This window comes from Hyperolius riggenbachi, chromosome 9 (genome assembly GCF_040937935.1).
Source record: "Hyperolius riggenbachi isolate aHypRig1 chromosome 9, aHypRig1.pri, whole genome shotgun sequence".
NCBI classification, from domain to species: domain Eukaryota; kingdom Metazoa; phylum Chordata; class Amphibia; order Anura; family Hyperoliidae; genus Hyperolius; species Hyperolius riggenbachi.
Genome location: NC_090654.1, coordinates 24,501,368 through 24,525,745, shown reverse-complemented (window position 1 = coordinate 24,525,745; position 24,378 = coordinate 24,501,368). Strand labels below are relative to the sequence as shown.

Sequence of the window (24,378 nt, the reverse complement as noted above, 5' to 3'; positions counted from 1 at the left end):
TTAGTGAGAGTAGGGTGAGCTGCTGCAGACTGTCTCTCATAGGGAAAGATTAGTTAGGCTTAGCTTGTTCCTGGCTGCATACCTGTTCTGTTCAGTGAGCCCACTGCATTCCTGTTCAGTGAACCTGCCACTGCATACCTGTTCTGTGAACCCACCACTGCATACCTGTTCTGTGAACCCACCACTGCATACCTGTACTGTGAACCCACCACTGCATACCTGTTCATTGAACCCACCACTGCATACCTGTTCAGTGAACCCACCACTGCATACCTGTTCTGTGAACCCACCACTGCATACCTGTTCAGTGAGCCCACCACTGCATACCTGTTGTGTTCAGTGAACCCACCACTGCATACCTGTTCTGTTCAGTGGACCCGCCACTGTATACCTGTTCAGTGAACCCGCCACTGCATACCTGTTGTGTTCAGTGAACCCGCCACTGTATACCTGTTCAGTGAACCCGCCACTGCATACCTGTTGTGTTCAGTGAACCTGCCACTGTATACCTGTACTGTTCAGTGAACCCGCCACTGCATACCTGTTGTGTTCAGTGAACCCGCCACTGTATACCTGTACTGTTCAGTGAACCCGCCACTGCATACCTGTTCTGTTCAGTGAACCTGCCACTGCATACCTGTTCTGTGAACCCGCCACTGTATACCTGTTCTGTGAACCCGCCACTGCATACCTGTTGTGTTCAGTAAACCCGCCACTGTATACCTGTACTGTTCAGTGAACCCGCCACTGTATACCTGTTGTGTTCAGTGAACCCGCCACTGTATACCTGTTCAGTGAACCCGCCACTGCATACCTGTTGTGTTCAGTGAACCCGCCACTGTATACCTGTTCAGTGAACCCGCCACTGCATACCTGTTGTGTTCAGTGAACCCGCCACTGTATACCTGTACTGTTCAGTGAACCCGCCACTGCATACCTGTTCTGTTCAGTGAACCTGCCACTGCATACCTGTTCTGTGAACCCGCCACTGTATACCTGTTCTGTTCAGTGAACCCGCCACTGTATACCTGTTCAGTGAACCCGCCACTGCATACCTGTTGTATTCAGTAAACCCGCCACTGTATACCTGTACTGTTCAGTGAACCCGCCACTGCATACCTGTTCTGTTCAGTGAACCTGCCACTGCATACCTGTTCTGTGAACCCGCCACTGTATACCTGTTCTGTTCAGTGAACCCACCGCATCAGTGCGCATACCTGTGCAGTTAAGTGAACCCACCTACCTATGTGAGTGCACGCAGTGTGATATACCACTCCGTGCATACCCGATATGGACAAAACAGGTAGAGGAAGAGGTAGTGCCAGAGCCAGAGGAAGGCCACCCGGCAGGTCTGCGCGAGGTCGGGTAAATGTAATTTCGTGTGGACCTGGCCCACAGTACAGTGCTCGGAAGAAGGCACGTCCCATCACCTCCCAAGATTGTCAGGACGTGGTTGAGTATTTAGCGACACAGAACACCTCATCTTGCTCAGCCACCAGCGCTACTACTAGCACCACTTCCGCTGCATTTGACACTTCGCAAGAATTATTTAGTGTTGAAATCACTGATGCACAGCCATTGTTGTTACAGCCAGATGAATTTTCACCAGCTCATATGTCTGAGTTACGCGGCAACACTATGGATGTAACGTGTAAGGAGGATGAAGGACCTACTGATGGTGCATGTTTGGATTTGTCTGAGGCAAGCGAAGCTGGGCAGGATGATTACAATGATGACGATAATAAGGATCCTCTGTATGTTCCCAGAGGAGATGAAGAGGGGGACAGTTCAGAGGGGGAGTCAGAGAGTAGTAGGAGGAGAGAAGTTGCTGAAAGAAGCTGGGGCAGCTCTTCGTCAGAAACAGCTGGTGGCAGTGTCCGGCACCATGTATCGCCACCTATGTACAGCCAGCCAACTTGCCCTTCAGCATCAGCTGCTGAGGTCCCCATAGTGCCCACATCCCAGGGTGGCTCAGCGGTGTGGAAATTTTTTAATGTGTGTGCCTCAGATCGAACCAAAGCCATCTGTTTGCTCTGCCAACAGAAATTGAGCCGTGGAAAGGCCAACACTCACGTAGGGACAAGTGCCTTACGAAGGCACCTGGAGAAAAGGCACAAACAGCAATGGGATGGCCACCTGAGCAAAAGCAGCAGCAGCACACAAAAGAAAAGTCACCCTCCTTCTCCTCTTCCTCCTTCAGGTGCATCATCTGCTTCTGCCGCTTTCTCCCTTCCACCTTCACAGGCACCCTCCTCCACTCCGCCTCTGCCCTTGAGCGCTTCCTGCTCCTCTGCACACAGCAGCAGTCAGGTGTCCGTGAAGGAAATGTTTGAGCGGAAGAAGCCAATTTCGGCCAGTCACCCCCTTGCCCGGCGTCTGACAGCTGGCGTGGCGGAACTGTTAGCTCGCCAGCTGTTACCATACCGGCTGGTGGACTCTGAGGCCTTCCGTAAATTTGTGGCCATCGGAACACCGCAGTGGAAGATGCCAGGCCGCACTTATTTTTCGAGAAAGGCCATACCCCAACTGCACCGTGAAGTTGAGAGGCAAGTGGTGTCATCTCTTGCGAAGAGCGTTGGGTCAAGGGTACACCTGACCACGGATGCCTGGTCTGCCAAGCACGGGCAGGGCCGCTACATTACGTACACAGCCCATTGGGTCAACCTGGTGGTGAACGATGGCAAGCAGGGCGCAGCGGACCAAATTGTGACACCTCCACGGCTTGCAGGCAGGCCTCCTGCCACCTCCTCTCCTCCTGCTACATGCTCTTCGCTGTCCTCCTCCTCCTTGGCTGAGTGGCAGTTCTCCTCTCCAGCTACACAGCCCCAGCTCCGCAGGGCCTATGCTGCATGCCAGGTACGACGGTGTCACGCCATCTTAGACATGACTTGTCTCAAAGCGGAGAGTCACACTGGAGCAGCTCTCCTGGCTGCTCTTAAGAAACAGGTGGATGAGTGGCTGACCCCGCACCACCTGGAGATAGGCAACGTGGTGTGCGACAACAGCAGCAATCTGCTTGCCGCTTTGCATATGGGGAAGCTGACACACATACCCTGCATGGCACATGTCATGAATCTAGTTGTTCAAAGATTTGTGGCAAAGTACCCTGGCTTAGCGGATGTCCTGAAGCAGGCCAGGAAGTTCTGTGGGCATTTGAGGCGGTCTTACACAGCCATGGCACGCTTTGAGGAAATTCAGCGGAAAAACAACATGCCGGTGAGACGCCTCATTTGCGATAGCCCGACTCGCTGGAATTCGACCCTGCTCATGTTCTCCCGCCTGCTAGAACAGAAGAAAGCCGTCACCCAGTACCTCTACAACTACAGTAGAATGAAACAGTCTGGGAAGATGGGGATGTTCTGGCCCGACAACTGGACACTGATGAAAAATGCATGCAGGCTCATGTGGCCGTTTGAGGAGGTGACCAACCTGGTGAGCCGCAGTGAGGGCACCATCAGCGACTTAATTCCCTACGCTTACTTCTTGGAGCGTGCTGTGCGTAGAGTGGCGGATGAAGCTGCGAATGAGCGTGACCAGGAACCGTTACGGCAGGAACAGGCATGGGACCAATTTTCATCAGACCCAGCTGTTTCTTCAACACCTGCGGCAGCACAGAGGGGGGAGGAGGAGGAAGAAGAGAAGTCGTGTGCAGAAGAGGAGTCAGACTCAGAGGATGATGAGCAAGGTGTTTCTTTGGGGGAGGAGGAGGAGGAGGGGACGGCGGCAGGAGAACACCCGCAGCAGGTGTCGCAGGGGGCTTGTGCTGCTCAACCTTCCCGTGGTATTGTTCGCGGCTTGGGGGAGGAGGTTGACTTACGTGACGTCACTGAGGAAGAGCAAGAGGAGATGGAGGGTACTGGATCCGACTTTGCGCAGATGTCGTCTTTTATGCTGTCCTGCCTGTTGAGGGACCCCCGTATAAAAAACCTCAAGGGGAAGGAGCTGTACTGGGTGGCCACACTACTAGACCCTCGGTACAGGCACAAAGTGGCGGACCTGTTACCAACTCACCTGAAGGCGGAAAGGATGCAGCACATGCAGAACCAGCTGTCAACTATGCTTTACAATGCCTTTAAGGGTGATGTGACAGCACAACGCCAGCAAGGTACCACTGCCACTAATCCTCCTCCCGTGTCCACGCAGTCAAAGACAGGACGCTCCAGCGATCTCATGGTGATGTCGGACATGCGGACGTTCTTTAGTCCAACGCCTCGCCGTAGCCCTTCCGGATCCACCCTCCACCAACGCCTGGAACGGCAGGTAGCCGACTACCTGGCCTTAAGTGTGGATGTAGACACTGCTGTGAACAGCGATGAGGAACCCTTGAACTACTGGGTGCGCAGGCTTGACCTGTGGCCAGAGCTGTCCCAATTTGCCATCCAACTTCTCTCCTGCCCTGCCGCAAGCGTCCTGCCAGAAAGGACCTTCAGCGCAGCTGGAGGCATTGTCACTGAGAAGAGAAGTCGCCTAAGTCACAAAAGTGTTAAGTACCTCACCTTTATCAAAATGAATGAGGCATGGATCCCGGAGGGCTGCTGCCCGCCCCAAGACTAAGTCAGTCACCGCACACACAGCATCTCTGCCTGTGAGCTCTTGCAATGGATAACTCCAGATCTGAGCAGTCAGGGAATATGGCTTTAAGGAGCTTATATAGGTGCTGTTTAATCTCCATATTGGATACTGTCTCTGGGATTCCCCTAAACTTCAAATTGCATCTACGATTCCTGTCTTCAGAATCTGTGGCTTTCTGCTTCAGCCAGGCAATATCTGTAGTGTGGGTCTCTAAAGCGTCTACCCCCTTGTTGTGCTCTATAGTTAGTTGGGATAGGCCCTCCTCAGCTTGAGACATTCTGTTCTCCAGCTCACCTATAGAGGATTGCATATTAGCAGTAAAAGATTGGAGGTCTGCTAGTAATGAGGTTTTAAAGGTGAGTAAAAAGTCTTTAAGGTAGGTTTGTGAGATTGTTTCTCCAGACGCTGGAAAGCTCTCTATAGAAACCTGAGAGAGTACTGTGACGTTACTGGCAGGCTCCGTGAGCTCTGCTCGTGAGTCATGTATCTTTTGTTTAGATTTTAGGGGGCTGCTGGTGGAAGGCGAGCCTGTACCTGTGGGAGATGGAGGATCTGAAGCGGCTTCTTCTCCCCATGATGTTAGGAGCTGCTCTGCCAGCCCTTCAGCCTGTTGCTGCAGAGCGGGAGTTTGGAGCTGTGAGCTGCGTGGTGAGCCGCCGCCATCTTTGCTGGTTCGTTCTGCCCTCTGCTTCATTGCCGCCAGGAAATCTGTGAGTTTTTGCAGTTTCGGCTGTTGTTTCTTCCTTTTCCTGGAGCTCTCTGTCTCCATCTCTGTTTCCCCAGTAGTTTGATTCTTGTTCGGCATAGTTGGCACTGCTGTGAGCCGCTTTAGTAGGTTTGTGTGCTCGGAGCGCTCTTGCTACGCGTCCAGCTCTGTGCTCGGCAGGCCACGCCCCCAGCATCTCTGCCTGCACGCCTTGTGACTGGCTGCCTGGCCTGCCCCAAGAAGACTAAGTCGCTCCCAGTCCCTCCACACAGCATGTCTGCCTGCAGGCCGCTTGACTACCTTCTCCGCCACCACCAACAGGGTCCGGGACTCCAGGCGGATTGCTGAATTTTTTAGGCGCCGCTGTAATAATTTTTCTGGTGCGTGTACATGACTGCCTAATTTTTCTGGCTGCACTGTGGGCAGCTGCAACAACAAAAGAAAAGGCATGTACATGCGCCCATTCCCCTTCGTGATCATTACCTTGCCGTGGTGAAGGGGCTTGCGTATCACAATGAAGCAATGACCGGCGCCTAGATGAGTGTCTCGGGGGGCACACAAAAGATAATAAGGTCGTTGCTTCATTGTGGTCAGACCAAATTTGATCAGCTGGACAGTCACTGTTCTGTCATTCAGCTACATCAGCCAGGCGACCATATGGGCTGTAAAGCCACCAAAACCTGCACTCTCGCCATGGTGCGCACCAGTCCAGCACGGCCGTCACTACACAAACAGCTGTTTGCGGTGCGTTACACGGTGAGTTTGGTGTGTCAGTGTGAAGCAGTACCTTCATTACACTACCTGATTGATGTATACACATGCAAGATGTTTTAAAGCACTTTAGGCCTGTCATTTAGCATTCAATGTGATTTCTGCCCTTAAAACGCTGCTTTGCGTCAAATCCAGATTTTTCAAAGTTCGCATCCCCGTTGAAGTCTATTGCGGTTCGCGAACTTTTCAGCGAACCGAACTTTCCGCGAAGGTTCGCGAACCCGGTTCGCGAACCTAAAATCGGAGGTTCGGCCCAACTCTAATCCCTAGTTGGTGAATGGCAAGTAGCAGAGCACCTAGGAAGCAGCTACATTGCACAATATATCGCAAAAACTACATATCTCTTACTGTCCTATCTGCAACAGCAGTACCTCTCCCTTCACTGACAATGTAGAATGAAAATGGCCGCTGGGATCATGCCTTTTAGTGGGGGTGGGGGGGTGGGGGGGGGTCATTTCTGATTGGCCATCTTCTTCCACCTGACTTCAGGGAAAGGGTCACAAAATGGCACTATGGGATTAAGCAGGCTATTCAGCACTTACTGCGAGACCGGGCAGTGCCGAAGTTTGGCTAATCAATAGCAGTAATGCTATGGTCCGCACCCCACGGACGGGGAAATTCAGGGAATCAGCAATTGCTCGACCCCGAATTACATTTACCCCTGAATAGCGCCAACTTGGAGGGGGAATAGTATTTAAACTCCCCTCCCCCCAAATTTGTGTCGGGGGTGGATTCAGTGTTGTCCCCCTCGCCCAATTTGTAGACAAACTATTACAACCAATGGTACAGTCTATTGACTCATACTTACGGGATACCAGCATGTTAATTGAAAGATTAAATACCCTAACAGCAATTACGCCAGAGTCTCTTTTAGTGACTTTAGATGTTGAGAGCCTCTACACCTCCATCCCACATGATGGAGGTGTAGAGGCAGTAGATTGGTATTTGTTGACACACTCAGATTTATCAATCCCCCAGAGAAAGTTTGTGACCTCACTGCTATAGATCATTTTGCAAGATAATTATTTTCTTTTTGAAGGTTATTTTTATGTACAGTGTAGGGGAACAGCAATGGGGTCGAACGTGGCCCCGTCCTACGCAAATCTCTTCATGGGGCAATATGAAGAAGCATTTGTTTATAACAACGCCCTGTTCCACCAGCATGCTAAATGCTGGTGGAGGTTTACTGATGATGTTTTTTGCGTGTGGGCGGGGCCACCTTCGACCCTTGACACCTTTATCTGTGAATTAGGACTTAAGTGTCCACCCATTAGATTGACTGTGCATGTGGCATTGGATAGGGTGCCATTTCTGGACACCATGGTGTACAGGTCTGGTGATAAATTACTCACGGACCTGTACACCAAACCGACAGACCGTTATTTTTATTTTGGAACACGGAAGCTTTCATCCAGGGCACATAAAAGACAAAATTCCCAGTGGGCAATTGACCAGGGTAGAAAGACTGGTAGCTGATCCAGAGAAAAAAAGAATTAGGATCCAACAAATGCAGGATAAATTTAAAAGAAGAGGGAGGAAACATCTAAATAATGGGCGACTAAGTGGTCCGAGAATCCCGTTTGTCACTACGTATAATAGCTGGAGTAATCAGATTAGTACAGCTATTAAAAAACACTGGAAATGATTGCAAGACACTTTCCCTCATATTGAGGAGTTCAGACACCCGCCCTTGATGTTCTTCAAATGCCCCCCAACCATTAGAGACAAGGTTATGAGCACCTTTGAACAAACCAGGGAGAGAGGAATTAGAAGTGGTACCTTACCCTGTCTCCATTGTCACATGTGCAGCCTGGTGAGTAAAGGAAACTGCTTCACTCATCCCTCTAGCGGACGTAAATTCTATGTAAACGGTTATTTTGATTGTGATTCGACGTTTGTCGTATATCTTTTAAAGTGTCCATGTGGACTCGGATACGTGGGCAAAATGACGCTAAGGATAGGATCTCGTCGCACAAGAGCGCGATTAGAAAAGGAGATGAGGATCAGGCAGTTTCCTCGCATTTTAAACAAAATGGTCATTTTGTTACATAGTTGAGGGTGTAGGTTATAGATCATGCACCCCAACATCCTAGAAGGGGAGATAGAAATAAATCCTTATTAGTGAAAGAAGCGAGTTGGATCCGGAGACTTAGCACTATGGGGAGAGGAGGTTTGAATAAAGAATATGACATATCAGCATGTATTTAGTAGAATAGAGAGGTTGCTGTGCCTTTAATGGGAATGTGTAGGATTTATTGTTAATATTGTATTTATGTTTTTACTTTTAGTGCCTTGGAGGCCAGGAACGAGCATCGGTGGTCTGTAATTCCCCCCTCCCCCTGACATCCTGACCAGTGGTGATACTTGGGAGCCGGCGGTGAGTACTTTAACCCACTCAGTATAACTTCGTGTTTGATACTGTCATTATGCGCATAGCCAGCTTATTAGCTGGCTGCGCTTGTATATTGTCACCATGGTGATAGAGTGTCTGGTAGACGCCCCCTGGTGACATAGGCAGCACATGATAGAGTCACATGACGCTGGACGTCATGATCACTCATGCAGGAAACGGGGTCGGAGGATGAATCGCCGTCTCTCTAGGTGTCAGCTCCTGGTGAGTTTTGCGCAGATGCGCATATATTAGTATGTGCAATGAGCGGTTTTCTATGTGGTCCGCTCCACTCTATAGGGGAGGGATGTTTACACTTAGGGGCTGGTTTGGCATATTATGGGATGTTTCCCATTTACATATTAGATACTGCAGTCTTCTATGCAGTCCGCCTGACCACCGCTGTGAGCTGATTGGTCACAAGACACTTGCACCTGATTGGTGCTTGAGCTCAGTAACCACTATATAAAGGTATGTGGTGTATTGTATGAGTGTGATACGATTCTATACCGCTTGAAAAAGGTCTGGGGACCGAAACAGCGAGGCTGTCGCTGAACAGGATGACTGTCATGCTGCTGTTTTAATCAATAAAGAGCTATATTTACTGATGGTGCTGACTTGACTGGAAAGGAAACTGGGGAGAGTGTCCATTGGTGCAGGGACGCTGCAAGTCATAGCACATCGCAACTCCACTCCTTGGGTGCTTGCTTTACACTGAGATAACCCCTAAATTTGTGCGGCAGCTGGGTGAGCCGTCATTCATCTCACCCTGTGCCGAAAAGCCCTGGAGCTAGGACGCCATGTTCACCTAGAGGAAAATATAGTATGCGATACTTACGAGCATTCGCCAGGAACTGTTCACTGGGGAACGTGTTCAGATATCACTTGTGTTTAGCTTCATGCCTATTTTCTCATGAGACTGGCAACTCACCTAGTCAAATGCAAAAATACCTACTGTACAATAATAATAATGAGAAAAAAAATGTTAGGTGAAATACAGTAATATAAATGTACCTGCCACTACTATGGATTCTTCTGCGGTGTACATTTTTTCTTCCCAATTCCCAACCAGAGTTGCTGTACATTTGTATCTTCCAGTTGCATTGTTAGTGACTGTTGGAAGCTTTAATTCTGAATTGAATCTGCCATCCAAAAAGGAAATCATCTTATCATCTTTGTAAAATCTGATGTTTCTGGCTTTCAAGTAGTCCAAACCTTGACAGTTCAGTTCAACGTCGTCTCCTTCATAGATGGAGGTGGGAACTTGCAGGATAAGCCAGGCTGAAATCATAAAATATGGAAATAGAAGGAAGGCTTTCATACAGACAACTATTACTTAATAGAAAAAAATGGAGATATACAAGTACAAATAAATTACAGTAGTTTGCAAAATACCAACCAATCAAAACACAAATAAAGGGAGGGTCACTGAGATGCTAGTAATTTCTGCTTGCAGACAAATCTAAAGCAAATCTGTAGCAACTAGTAATGATCGTAATCAGCCAATTAAAGGGATACTTAAGTCAAAAATAAAAAATGATTTTTACTCACCTGGGGCATCCCTCAGCCCCCTGAAACTGTATGGTGCCCTCGCAGCCTCGCTCCGATCCACCTGTCCCCGCCGGCGGCTACTTCCAGGTTCGGCGACAGCCGCTGACAGGCGAGTGATTCTCCGCGTTCCCAGCCGCTATATCACCCTCTATGTTGCTATAGCGTATAACATATACGCTTTTGCTGCATAGAGGGTGATATAGCGGCTGGGAACGCGGAGAATCACTCACGTTCCCAGCCTGTCAGCGGCTGTCGCCGAACCCGGAAGTAGCCGCCGGCGGGGACAGGAGGATCGGAACGAGGCTGCGAGGGCACCATCCAGCTTCAGGGGGCTGAGGGATGCCCCAGGTGAGTAAAAATCATTTTTTATTTTTGACTTAAGTATCCCTTTAATACACAATTTTTTGTGTACATTTATGCAATTTCGCCTATACGTAATTATGATTTGTACATGTAATTGATTTCATATAGTCATTCGTAATTTCGTGTAAAATTTTGCGTAATTTTCGCGTAAAATTTTGTGTCGTTTTTATGTAATTTCATGCTGACTTTGGCAGTGAATAGCAAAGTCCCCGTACATGCTATTAACACCAAAATTGCTACATATGTTAAAGTGAACCTCTGGACTAAAAATCTACTCAGCAGCACTGAAAAGGCTTGGTGTTTGTTTAACAGTTTCACAGCATCAAAACTTTGTTTTTCTTACCAAAGCATCATTTTCAGCTGCATTTTTAGCTAAGCTCCACCCATCAAAGAAAAAAAAGCCCAGGCTTTTTTCCCTGATGCTGTGCAGAGCATGATGGGATTTCCTATGTTGTTATTCACGTTGCTTAGCAACTGGGAGGGGTGATCAGCACACAGGACAGTTGGAACTGTGTATCATACTCCCTGTCACCTCCAGGGCTGGTTCTAGGAACCATGGGGCCCCAGGGCAAAATTAATCCAGGGGCCTCCCAACAGACACCCTCCGACTAAAAAGTGACAGAGGCCCTTTGTTGCAGCCACATTTCCCTCCTTGGCCCCTGACCCTGCTGTTGACCCTCCCTCCCAATCATCTCCCAACTTAATTGTGCTCCCTGGGGCCCCTGCAGAGTTTTTGGCAGTAAAGCTTCCAGGGCTGTGGAATCGGGGTCGGAGTCAGGGCAATTTTGGGTGCCTGAAGTCGGAGTCGGGAAAAAATGCACCAATGAATTACTCCTAATGAATTTAAACTGTAATTAAAATAGAAAATATGATAAAATGTTCTATTTCTCAGATAATAGTCATCATAAATAATTTATACATACAGTAATAGTTGTGCTTAGTCCACAAAAATGAAATAAACCAATTAAAATTAGTTACTTGTGCTGCTTCAATAAAGCAGTCCTCATATTTTTAAAGTCAGATATACACGTAAAAGTACGCACTCTCTTTGCTCATGAAATCAAATAATTTGATATGTTGTTAAAATTTGGTTTGGTGACTATGAATTAAATGGTACCTGAGAAGGATGAAAAGAAAAGTTTTATACATACCTGGGGCTTATTCCAGCCCCACAGCCAGGAGCGTTCTGCACCTGCTCAATAGTGCTGCACAGGTGTAGTACGCTCCCAGCAGTGGAGTGTGTGCATGCGCACTACGCCAGACTGGCTCAAGTACCTGGACTCATAGCAGAAGATCCAGGTGGAGGAGGAGGACAGCGAGGGACTGATTAGCCTGAAGGGGACTGGAGGAAGCCCCAGGTATGTATAAAACTTTAATTTCATCTGTCTCAGGTTTACTTTGTTACACAGTAGTACTATACTCTACATATGCACTCTCCACAGAGCTGCAGGGAATCCACTGAGAATGTTGTGCACATTGAACACAGAGGTGTTGTCTATCACCCATAAACCTGGTTCAGATTGTGCATGAACAATGTGTAATAGAGGAAGAATCTCCTTATTCCCCTGCAGAGTACCTGCACATCACTCTTACATGTACCCACACTTACATTGCCTAGGGCCTGATAGATGTTATTTGTTCCGGCCTGTACCTTTTACAAGTACTCTTACCAAGGACTAGTTTTAGTTTATGACTAAAGGGAATAAATATGGCAGTCTCTATATCCTTCTCACTTCAGTTGTCTTTTAAAATTCCTAAGTGTTGGCAGTTAAGAGACGAATTTCATCTTACATACTTGCAATCAACAATATTGTAATATGCAAATTAGAGGAGTCGGAGTCGGTGGAATCCTAAACCGAGGAGTCGGAGTCGGTGGATTTTTGTACCAACTCCACAGCCCTGATAGCTTCTCACCTGCCTGCCAGCACAGGTGAGATGCTACTGTGCCAAAGACTCTGCTTAGTCCTCGGGGAGCAACAGTTAAGATGGGGGAGACACCTTGGGGGGCCCTACAGGCTCTGGGGCCCTGGGGCAATTGCCCCCTTTGCCTCTATGGTAGCGCCGGCCCTGGTCACCTCATTACAACCAAAAAGGCTGCCATCATGAAATCAAACATTTGCCTGTTCTTTTAAAACAGGGTGGGTAAGAGATTATATTAGCTATCTATTTTAATTAACATAACTAATGTAACTTAGTGAAAGTATGTTTGTTTAGGCTGAAGTTCATCTTTAAGGAGAATAGTGGATACAAGTAAAAAATAAAGAATTTGCCAAAAATACCTTGTAGTTATTGAGATTAGCAAATTTAAAAATGCAAAGAAAAATGGTTTTTAAACTGTCATTTTTTATTTGAAAAAAACATACTATTTCTTTGCATTTTTAAAATCAATTTTTTCAAAAACTACAAGACCTTTTTCAAAATTATTTTTTTGTCTTGTACCCACTATTCTCCTTAAAGTGGACCCAAATTAAAAATACAAGATTTCAGAAATAAAATCTATTTTCTAAAGTATAATAATAAATAGCAGCGTTTTTTCAGCTGCATGATGACAAATAAAAAATATTTTACATTTATTGGAGGAACCCCTCCCTCCCTTTCATATTGCCGGGACAGAATCCGGCAGACTGGAGGAGTAGGAGGTGTCCGGCAAAGGAGGAATTGCTAATGGCTGCCACCTGTATAACCCTAGTTATGAAAAGAGGAGGGTGAAAAGCATGCACTGAAATGCTCATAGGCTTGAAGGAGTGTTTATTTATCTTTGTATGTGTCAGAGCAGAGCCGGGACAAGGTCCTCCAGCACCCAAGGCTGAGACACCAAAGTGCGCCCCTCCATCCCTGCCACCCCAGTCATCACACACTGATTGCTATTAGACTAAGAGGCGCCACAGGTCCCACAACCTCCCCAACACCTTAATATCTAGTTATCTGGCTTGCAGTCACTGCCATGTATCCCCTTTTCTTATTTCTTTCTGCTTCAAACACAATTAGGAATGACAGCTGAATGAATTCTGCGCCCCCTCCTACACTGCGCCCTGAGGCTGGAGCCTCTCCAGCCTATGCCTCGGCCCGGCCCTGTGTCAGAGGGGTACAACTAAATATTTTGAATTAAAAAATGGTTTGGTTTGGGTCCGCTTTAACATATGTATCATTTTGGTATGCTGTTTTGGTGTCAATATCATGTATGGGGGGCTTTGCAATTAACCACTAAAGTTGGCACAAAGTTATGCGAAATTTCATGAAAATTACACAAAAAATGATGTGAAACTATGAAATATTACTATTACATACAAAATTCATTATGATTTTCTCTGACATTTCGCATTACGGTGCATAATTGCGAATTTTGATGCAAAATCCCCCACCACTGGTAGCGACTGTAAAGAAAAAAGTCAGATACCTATGGGGGGAGGGGAGGCCTTTTAAATCTTATAGAGCCTTCCCTCTCTTCTCTCTATTTCCTGCTTCCACCGCTGTCCATTGTTCATATTACCCAGTAGCCACCCATCTTTGTAAGAACTCGGGATATAGTGATGGTCAGAAATGCCAATTAAGATTCCTCGGAGATTTAAAATTTTGCTAATGCCGATTACCAATTCTGGGGATTTCCAATTTCTGATTTCCGAGTAGGTTTTTTTGGGTCATTTTTTGCATTCTCTTAATGGGTCCAAAGATTCCAAGTTCTGTGACTGGTCTCAAATTACTGACTTGCTGCACTGCGGTATTTCTGCAGAAGTCCAATTTCCAATTTCTGAGTTCTGGTTGGAAAATTATGTTTTCCACTTGGAAATGCTGAGATTTAATTTCCTTGGTATCCAAATGAGCATCCCTACTTGGGAACACGAGTGCTTCTGAAGCCTTCTGGGAATCCCCAAAGGCATATTTGAACTGTTGGCCAAATGCCTACAATGCAGCAACAATTAAAAACTACTATTATTTATTTACTGCATGCTTACCGCTGAAATACCTCATGTTATACCTCACTTTTTGCATTTACCTCATGTTTTACCTCATATTCAGAAATGGAGAACAATCTTTCAGAATTGCTAAAAATAAAAAAGAGGAAATACCCCATGAGGTATTTTACCTACAAAAAAATATTTACCTCACATAGCAACCAGAATTGAGGCCAGAGAGGTGCTGGTAGTCTCTATAGCACAGGCGCAGGCCAAATGTGCCCCTCCTTGCCATATGTGGTCTACAGAGCATTAACCACTTCGCATCCAGGCTTATTTCCCCCTTATGGACCATAGCAGTTTTAACATTTTAGATAACTTTATCGCTACTTATGACACCTAAATGAAATATACAATACAGGTAATCCCCGGGTTACGAATGCCCGACTTACGAACGACTCGCCGATACGAACGCCGCGACCATAGCTCCGCCCCGTCGCATGATGTCACGCCCGCCGGGGACTACCTGTTCTGCCCCGTTGAAAAGGAAGAATATGGGCAGCGGAAGGTAAATAGAGGCCTACTCACCTGATCCTCGGCGGTAGAAGGTCCCCTCGTGGTGCCCGGAAGGTCCGCAGCCCGTCCTCTCGCTTCCTCCATTGTTCCCCGGCGGCTCCTGGCTTCACATGCGGCGCATAATGACGCAATTAGGAAGCGCCGCCACTAGGGGGCTCTTCCTGATTAAGTCATTATGCGCCGCATGTGAAGCCAGGAGCCGCCGGGGAACAATGGAGGAAGCGAGAGGACGGGCTGCGGACCTTCCGGGCACCACGAGGGGACCTTCTACCGCCGAGGATAAGGTGAGTAGGCCTCTATTTACCTTCCGCTCCCCATATTCTTCCTTTTTAATGGGCCAGAAAAGGTAGTCCCGACATACGAACAGATTCAGTTTAAGAACGAGTGGGCAGACCCTATCTCGTTCGTTAACCGAGGACTACCTGTATATTGTTTTTTTCAAGTCAAACTAGACTTTCATTGCATGGCATTTTTTCCATCAAACATTACTATTTTGTATGCTTTTTTAATGGGAAAAAATATAGAAAAAAGCACAATATCTCTTAGTTTTTCCAATTCCAGTTTGAAAATAAACCTAGATTATGTTCCTGTCACAATTTATGGTTAACATATTTGTTTCTGAAATCATGCTACTGTGTGTATTTTTCACTATGAACTGAGAAAATAAAAAAAAAAATTAATGTTAAAATCAGTCTTATTGGTTCAGAAAACATATATTCCCTTTCACCAATTAGTGCCGCATCAGATTGTGCTAGATGTGTGCAGAGGAACAAGCCCAATCCTGCAGAGAACTGCTTCAGCTACAAGGCATATATCTAAGTCCTCGTGGCTTAGATGAAGTCCTCCCATGGCTGGGAACATTCTCCATATGCTAAGTTGGTTAAGACCTTAACTGCATTTACACAGAGCACTCCCAGCTATGGGAGCATGAAGGAGGAGGCGCAGCCTGGAACAGTGCATGCGCAGGGCCCCACAACCCAGCTGGATTGTGTGGACTTCACAGGAGCACAACGGATTGGACTAGAAGGGTATGGAGGGAGCTGATGGACGCTACATGGGCTGGTAGGAGCCCCAGATAAGTAAAAATACTTTTCTCCAGTCGGTATCAATCAATCCTTTTCTCCCAATTGTCTTAGGTTTACTTTGATCACTAACAGACTAAGTGACGTGTGGTCCGGTGTTAGTCGAGAAGCAGAAATAGACATCAAACCAACAAACGTTGTGTAATGATCTGCGCTGCTGTCTGCACAGGCAGACAGCTGTTTGAGCATTTTTTAGGTCTAAGTGCTGCAGGTCTCTGGAAAAAAGAGACCTGTCTTCACACTGCAAGTTTCAGAGTTGCTCTGCTGGTGAGAAATTTGCATCCACTTGTCATGCAAATTGCTTAGCTGCTCCCTTTGATGGATTGCAGTATAAATACCTTTTGCTCCCAGAATTCCCTGCTGGTCATAGAGGTTTGTTCCTGCTAAACTCACCTGGAGTGTCAGCCATTGCTATCTTAGTGTAGTTAATTCTTGGGGAGTGCTCCTTGCATTCCTATTTAGTGCAGTCAGCTAGTGTATAATTTGTACTGCCTATTATGTCTTGTCTTGTCTGTGCGATTGCACTGTCGCCAGCGGTTGGCGATAGTGAATCGTTCTGTCTTGAACTTACAGTAGATCGCATTTGCCCTAGCGTTAGAGGCGGTGGATCTTTCTGGCCCTTATCTTGGTCTGCGGTTGCTACTGGTTACTCCTTCTGTCTTGTGATTGTCTTGTCGCCAGCGGCGGTCGACAGGAAATCGTTCTGTCTGGATCGCATCCGCCCTAGTGGTAGTGGCGGTGGTTCCTTCTGTACTCTGTCTGGGAGTGTAGGCCAGAGCTGTGGTTTGCTACTGGCTACTCCTTCTGTCTGTCTTGTCAGGTACGAACGCTTGCTGTAGGCTCGGTGAGGTAACCGTTTAGCAAGCTTTCGCGTTCTCTATTTCGTGTTTGTGTTTCATTGGTTAGTTAGGGTGGCACGCTTATCACCGGGCGCCTAACGCGCGGTTATCGTGTCTTAAATGCGTTTGCTGTCACGAATGAGTGCGGTATTCTCGTTTAGCTAGCATTTGTTATTTTCCTTGATGTTCTGATCATTGTTATTTGCTAAGTCTTTCTTGCTACACTTGTGCTCTGTCTAATTCAGTCTTGTGTCACTATTTGGCAATCGCCACTCTTGCGATTGCGTTCCCACTTCGTTTCCGCTGTTGTGTGTTCACCGTCGCTGGGTGGCGACTAGGTTGGTGGACACACATACATTCTGTCTCTGTGCTCTCTCTCTTTAAGGGCTATCTTTCCCTGCATTGCTTCAACTCGTACAATTCCCATCTGGCGTCTGTGGCAGTGCAGAGGCTTTGTTCGTCTGTACTCCACAGCTCCATCTGCCGCTGGGAATTGCCCTCTACAGGTGCATAGCACCATAGCTGGGTTCTGCCAAATTACACGCTTGTGGAGGATTTCCGCAGTGTCAGCGCGCATCCTGTGCGCTGACCACGGAAATAATTCCGCAATCGTTACACGTTGATTTCGGTGATACCATTAAGGACTAACTGTACATGGTTTATAGCAAGCTTTCGAAACGTTAAGTTTCTTCTTCAGGCATTATACAGAACTGGATCAGAACCGTACAATAACAGACTAAGGTAACTCCTGGATGAACCTCCTGTCATTTCTCACCGCATTAAGGCCAGAAACCCACTAGGAGCAATTTCTAATCGCTAGCGATTTGAAAAAGCTCTTGCAAATGCAATGCTATTGGGATTTTTATAAAATCACATCCCTCTAGTAGGATCACACCCATAGCATTACATTAGCAAGAGTTTTCAAATCGCAAATCGCTGACCAGGGGCAAATCCAGGATTTCCCAGGGGGGCGTTCCTGAAAGCGGCGTGTGGGCGTGGCCAAAACATGGTGTGGGTGGAGCCCAATACTAGCAGTTTCTACGCTAAATTGCACCCAGGGCGAGGGCATAAAATGCGCCCCCAACGTGGAGACAGGTATAGGTGCCCGCAGTATAGGTAGCCCATATAGTTGCCCCCAGTATAGGTTAGATAGGTATAAGCCGACCAGTATAGCTTAGATAGGTATATGTCCACAGTATAGGTTAGATAGGTATAGCCCCAGTATAGATTAGATAGGTATATGCCCCAGTATAGATTAGATAGGTATATGCCCCCAGTATAGATTAGATGGGTATATGCCTCCAGTATAGATTAGATAGGTATATGTCCCCCAGTATAGGTTAGATGGGTATATGCCTCCAGTATAGATTAGATAGGTATATGTCCCCCAGTATAGGTTAGACAGGTATATGCCCTCCAGTATAAGTTAGACAGGCATATGCCCCCCAGTATAAGTTAGACAGGTATATGCCCCCCAGTATAAGTTAGACAGGTATATGCCCCCCCCAGTATAAGTTTGACAGGCATATGCCCCCCAGTATAAGTTAGACAGGCATATGTCCCCCAGTATAAGTTAGACAGGTATATGCCCCCCAGTATAAGTTAGACAGGTATATGCCCCCCAGTATAAGTTAGACAGGTATATGCCCCCCAGTATAAGTTAGACAGGTATATGCCCCCCAGTATAAGTTAGACAGGTATATGCCCCCCAGTATATGTTAGGTTAGGCGGAGGGAGCGGGGAGAGCTGCGGGGAGAGAGGAGATTCCACTTACCTGCCTTCATCCTGCACGCAGCTTCTATCTTCAGCCTCTCCCGGCGCGCGTCGCATCGGTAAGAGCTCCCCCTGTGATGACATACGGTACGTCATCACAGGGGGCGCTGTTACCATAGCGACAGACGCCGGGACAGGACGTAGATAGAAGCTGCGCAGGATCCAGGCTCCGTAAGTGGAAAGTTTCTCTCACCGCAGCTCTGCCTGGTGCCCGTACGCCCGCTGCCCACCGCCACCCGCAAGCGAGGCCCCCCGCAGCGTGAGGCCTGCTAATACAGACCCTCGCCGCACACACCCCACTTCCGGTCTCGGTGCAGGGGGGTGTTTCAGACACCCGGAACACCCCCTTCCGTGCGCCCAGAAAATTGTTCCTAGTGGGTTTCTGGCCTAATGGACAGCCAGAAGGACAGACACAGACTGCAGCTGGGGCCTGTTTGTGGCACTGTTAGCTGGGCCCCAGATTCATTTGGGCCCCATACAGCAGTCCCCCCCCCCCCCCCCCCACGATGCCCTGAAGGCAACCCGGACCAGAAATATTAGCATTTCATTAACCACCTGTGCTGATGCTGACATAATGAGATGTTACAGCTTTTCATTTTGTCAGCTTTTTGTCTCTCAAAGAAGAACCTGAGAAACTGCTATGTTAGTCCAAAACAAGCATTTGTGAATGATGCAGTTATACTAACATAGGTTTGGTGGGTTTTCTTTTCTTTTACTATATTTTCATTGAAACATTTCTCACATTGTTGCAGTATGCAGCAAATGCATGAAATTATTCTATGCTGTACATTCTTTTTTAAGAACTAGAATGGTACAAAAAGCAAACGTGGCAATCAGTGGTGCTCATTCAGATTCCGAATATCTGGGTAACCCGGATATCCAACCTTTTTTCAGCTATCCGATTCAGATTAGGATTCCAGATGTCTGTGCAAATCCGGATAGCAATCCGCGGATATTTGGTCGCATACCCGGATATCCGGCGGATATCCGGACCTGAATACTGTAACTAAGGAGATGACATCATTGAGCCAATCAGAGGGCTCCCAGCAGATGCCCTAGCAACCAATCACAGAAGGGAACCCTGGCTAGCCCCACCTGACCTCATTGAGCCAATCAGAGGGCTCCCAGCCTAAACCCTGGCACCCAATCACAGAAAGGAACCTTGGCAAGGCCCCCCTGTATAATAAGGAGGGCTGCCATGATGAGAAATCTTGTCCTTGCTTGTGAATGCTCACTGAGAGACATGCTCCAGTGCTGCTGGCCTAGCAAGTGTTGTATACAGTGATAAACCTAAAGCTGTTCCGTGATTAACCCCTTCACTATCACTACACTATTGTTATATTGTTAATTAGGTAGCAGCCAGCTAGCTTGATTTCATTCAGTGAGTGACAGTCAGAGTGTGTGCTGCAGGGCTGCTGCAGCTGCTATGTGTCTGTGTGTGCTGTGCACAGACCAGGCCAGCTGCTGCCTGCTGGTAAGCTAGACTTAGCTACAGTATAGGTTAGGTTAGGTTATGGAATAGGATTACTGTGTTATTGTGTAGTTAGTACTGTAGTACTGCAGTCAGTGCTAGTAGGTGTTAGAGTAGTAGTACTACTGTGTTAGCTTTCTACAAAACTGCTGTGCTGTCAGCAGTGCCAGTGTGACAGTTAGTGTGCACTAGTGTTTTCTCCTCTGCTGTCTGACTGTCACTCGGCACTTTGCATTTGGCACTTTGCACGTGGCACTTTGCACGTGGCACTTGGCACTTTGCACGTGCCACATGACATGTGCCACGTGCAAAGTGCCACGTGCCAATTGCCACATGGCAAGTGCCATGTGCCAAGTGCTACATGCCAAGTGCCACGTTCCACGTGCCAAGTGCAAAATTGCACATGCCAAGTGCCACATGCCTGCCACGTGCCAAGTGCCACATGCAAAGTGTCACGTGCCAAGTGCCACATACAAAGTGCCAAGTGCAAAGTGCCAAGTGCAAAGTGCCACATGCCAAGTGCCACGTGCCACTGCCAAGTGCCAAGTGCAAAGTGCCACATGCCAAGTTCGGCATGCTCCTGGCAGACCTTACACCTGCTGCTGCTGCATCAGGGGCGTAGCTAGGGAGGGTCGGGGTAGGACACGTGCCCCCGGGCGCTAGGTCTCCAAGGGCGCCCAGCTGAGCTGCAGGGGGTTTTTTTTGGGGAGGGGAGCAGCGCAGAGAAGAGGGAGAGCTGTGAGCAGCGGTGGAGAAGGGGGGCCTTCTCCCCCCCTTCCCTCACCTTAGTGCTCTCCCTCCCTCACTCTCCCCTCCACAACTAATGTCCGGGTGGCTGGTGCAGCGGGCGGGACTTACCTCCGTCTCGCTCCAGCGCCGGAAGTTTGGGTCCTGCAGCCGCTGCTCTGGTCTGGACCAGACCAGAGTAGCGGCAAATCCATCCCGCGCTGCGACGAGACGCAGGTAAGTTCCGCCCGCCGCTGCCAGCCACCCGGACATTAGTTGTGGAGGGGACAGCGAGGGAGGGAGAGCCCCCTAAGGTGAGGGAAGGGGGGGAAGACGTCCGCCCTTCCCCACTGTCCCCATAGCTCTCCCTCCACTGCGCTTCTCCCCTCCTGCTGGGTGGACACCTGGCTACCTAATCTGGGGACATATACCCCTGCCTACATATACTGGGACATATACAGCTGCCTACATATACTGGCCACATATACCCCTGACTACATATACTGGGCACATATACACCTGCCTACATATACTGGGACATATACCCACTGACTACATATACTGGGCACATATACACCTGCCTACATATACTGGGACATATACCCCTGCCTACATATACTGGGACATATACCCCTGCCTACATATACTGGGACATATACCCCTGCCTACATATACTGGGACATATACACATGCCTACATATACTGGGACATATACCCCTGCCTACATATACTGGGACATATACCTCTGCCTACATATACTGGGACATATACCGCTGCCTACATATACTGGGCACATATACACCTGGCTACATATACTGGGCACATATACCCCTGGCTACATATGCTGGGCATATATACCCCTGGCTACATATACTGGGCATATATACCCCTGGCTACATATACTGGGCATATATACCCCTGGCTATATATACTGGGCACATATACCCCTGACTATATATACTGGGCACATATTATACCCCTGGCTACATATACTGGGCACATATAACCCTGACTACACATACTGGGCACATATACCCCTGGCTACATATACTGGGCACATATACACCTGGCTACATATACTGGGCACATATACCCCTGGCTACCTGTTCTGTGGACATCTCTACCCCTGGCTACCTGTTCTGGGGACATCTATACCGCTGGCCACCTATTCTGGAGACATCTATACTGCTGGCCACCTATTCTGGGGACACCTATAGACCTGGGGCTACCTATTTTTGGGGAACCACTGCTGTTGGATTGAGTGTATTTTGGGGAACTGCTGCCAGGTGAGAGGTGTCTACCATATTAAGGGGGCATTCTGCCTATTTATGTGAAATGCTGTCTATTTATGTACCCCATGACTGCTGAATTTGTCTTGTTGGGGGCCTCATGGTTACTGAATTTGTCTTGTTGGGGGCCTCAAGATCGCTGAATTTGTCTTGTTGAGGGCCTCATGATTTCTGAATTTGTCTTGTTGGGGGCCTCATGATTGCTAAATTTGTCTTGTTGGGGGCCTCATGATTGCTTAGTTGGTCATGTTGGGGGCCTCATGATTGCTTAGTTGGTCATGTTGGGGGCCTCATGATTGCTGAATTTGTCTTGATGGGGGGGGGCTCATGATTGCTGAATTTGTCTTGGAAGATGCTGGAAGGTACATACTGAGGGAGGGTGGGTGAGCGTGAACCTGCTAACTTCCTGTACATTTGGCTCCACCCATAACTACGCCCACATTTTATGTGGCCACGCCCCTTTTTTGGCGCTGCGCGCGCCGCAGCCTTCACCTTAGGGGGCGCATTAATAGTATTTGTCCCCGGGCGCTGAAAGCCCTAGCTACGCCTCTGTGCTGCATTGCCCTGTTCCTGCTGCCTTTGCTGCTCCCACCGCCAGGGTGCCACAGGCCACTATTGCTGTGCTGATACCACCTATATTTAACCCAAAACACAATTGCTGAATAATTTTTTGGGAGGTATCTGGGCTGAAAACAGTCATGTCCCAGATGTGCGGTTGGACTTAGAACACAATGTGGGCTGCATGACCGCTGTCTGGAACCTAGTCCTGATGTTAACTGACAGCCTTTTTTTTGGGGGGGGGGGGAGGGGGATTTTAAGTCCCCACATCATCAATTTGTGTTTCCCTTTAAAAAAAAAACATGATGCTACATGCCTCATTTACCCTTAAAAACGTTTTAAAAGCAATTTAAAGGCCACTTCCGGTTTCCCTATCCAGATATCCGAATCCACCTGGATATCCCGGATACTGGGGTCGGATATCCGATTCTATTCGGATAACCAAAAGTTTGGATCTGGATATCCCATCCGGATCTGGATATCTGGGTATCCGGATCCGGATCAATTCAGATTTTTGAGTTGAAAAGGGGTATCCGAGCACCCCTGGTGGCAATACCGTACCGCATAGAAAGTCTGCCTCAGAAGAGAGAGCATACAACAAAAAACTCAGCTCAAACTAATTGGGCTATCCAAAGCAATCATAAAACTGCTAGAAAACAGAGAGTTGTCCTAATGGGAGTCAGGCAATCCTCAGAGCCCATATTTTGTGAAATATATTTAAAGGGTGAGCCTCAGAGTATGGGAAGTCTGTTCCATGTGATAAATCATACTTTCTGCATAAACCATGACACAAAATAATCGTTTTATAAGATAATTGTATAATCATTTTTTTGCTGTTTTTTCTCTCTGTTTTTAAAGGGAACCTAAATTGAAAAGCAGTAGGGTATTGTATCGTGTTAGCCATCAGTAAAAGCAAGAAGTTTTAAATCAGGATGATACCATTTATTGGCTAACTACAAATGAATAAGAATAAACAAGCTTTCGGCCTTGCAGCCTTCATCAGGTTTACATCCTGTTAGTTTGCAAGCTGGTGGTACAGACAGCTTTATACATGCAACATCAAAAGGGAAAACAGATACTTTTTTCAAGCATAAATACATGTCATTAAGATGCCTTAATTCAAACAGACCATCTAAATGGGGTAAGATAAGGATCCTTGTTTACTCCATTGCTCACAGACCTGGTATTAGGATTGACCCAGAGGTATCGTAAATTCTTAGTTCACAAGTTCAGCTAGAATGGCTTAGACAGTTCAAAGATCATCAATCTCATACCAATATAGAAAGTTGTTGTCCTTATTCAAACCATTCTGCACAGCTTTGAACCAATTTATAAATTTTGTTTCTGCTATTAACCTCCTTAGCGGTAACCCCGTGTGTGACACGGGGTAAGCCGCCGGAGGGTGCCGCTCAGGCCCTGCTGGGCCGATTTACTTAATTTTTTTTTTGCTGGACGCAGCTAGCACTTTGCTAGCTGCGCCAGCACCCCGATCGCCGCCGCCGCGCGCCCGATCACCGCTATCCGGTGCGGCGCGCGCCCCCCCCCCCCAGACCCCGAGCGCTGCCTGGCCAATCAGTGCCAGGCAGTGCCGAGGGGTGGATCGGGTCTCCCAATGACGTCCCGACGTCGCTGACGTCGGTGACGTCATCCCGCCCCGTCGCCATGGCGACGGGGGAAGCCCTCCAGGAAATCCCGTTCTTTGAACGGGATTTCCTGATCGGTGATCGCCGAAGGCGATCGAAGCGGGCGGGGGGATGCCGCTGAGCAGCGGCTATCATGTAGCGAGCCATCGGCTCGATACATGATAAAAAAAAAAAAT

General features: G+C 47.8%; 1 protein-coding gene across 7 annotated transcripts in view; it reads right to left on the bottom strand.

The window, feature by feature from the left end:
- LOC137532040 (Fc receptor-like protein 5) overlaps positions 1-24,378 on the bottom strand; it is a 353,036-nt gene that overhangs the window by 198,823 nt on the left and 129,835 nt on the right. For all 7 annotated transcript variants that reach the window (XM_068252142.1, XM_068252143.1, XM_068252147.1 and 4 more), the window contains one exon: positions 9,453-9,719. In XM_068252142.1, coding sequence (XP_068108243.1) covers positions 9,453-9,719 — 267 coding nt within the window. The remainder of the gene's footprint in view (positions 1-9,452; positions 9,720-24,378) is intronic.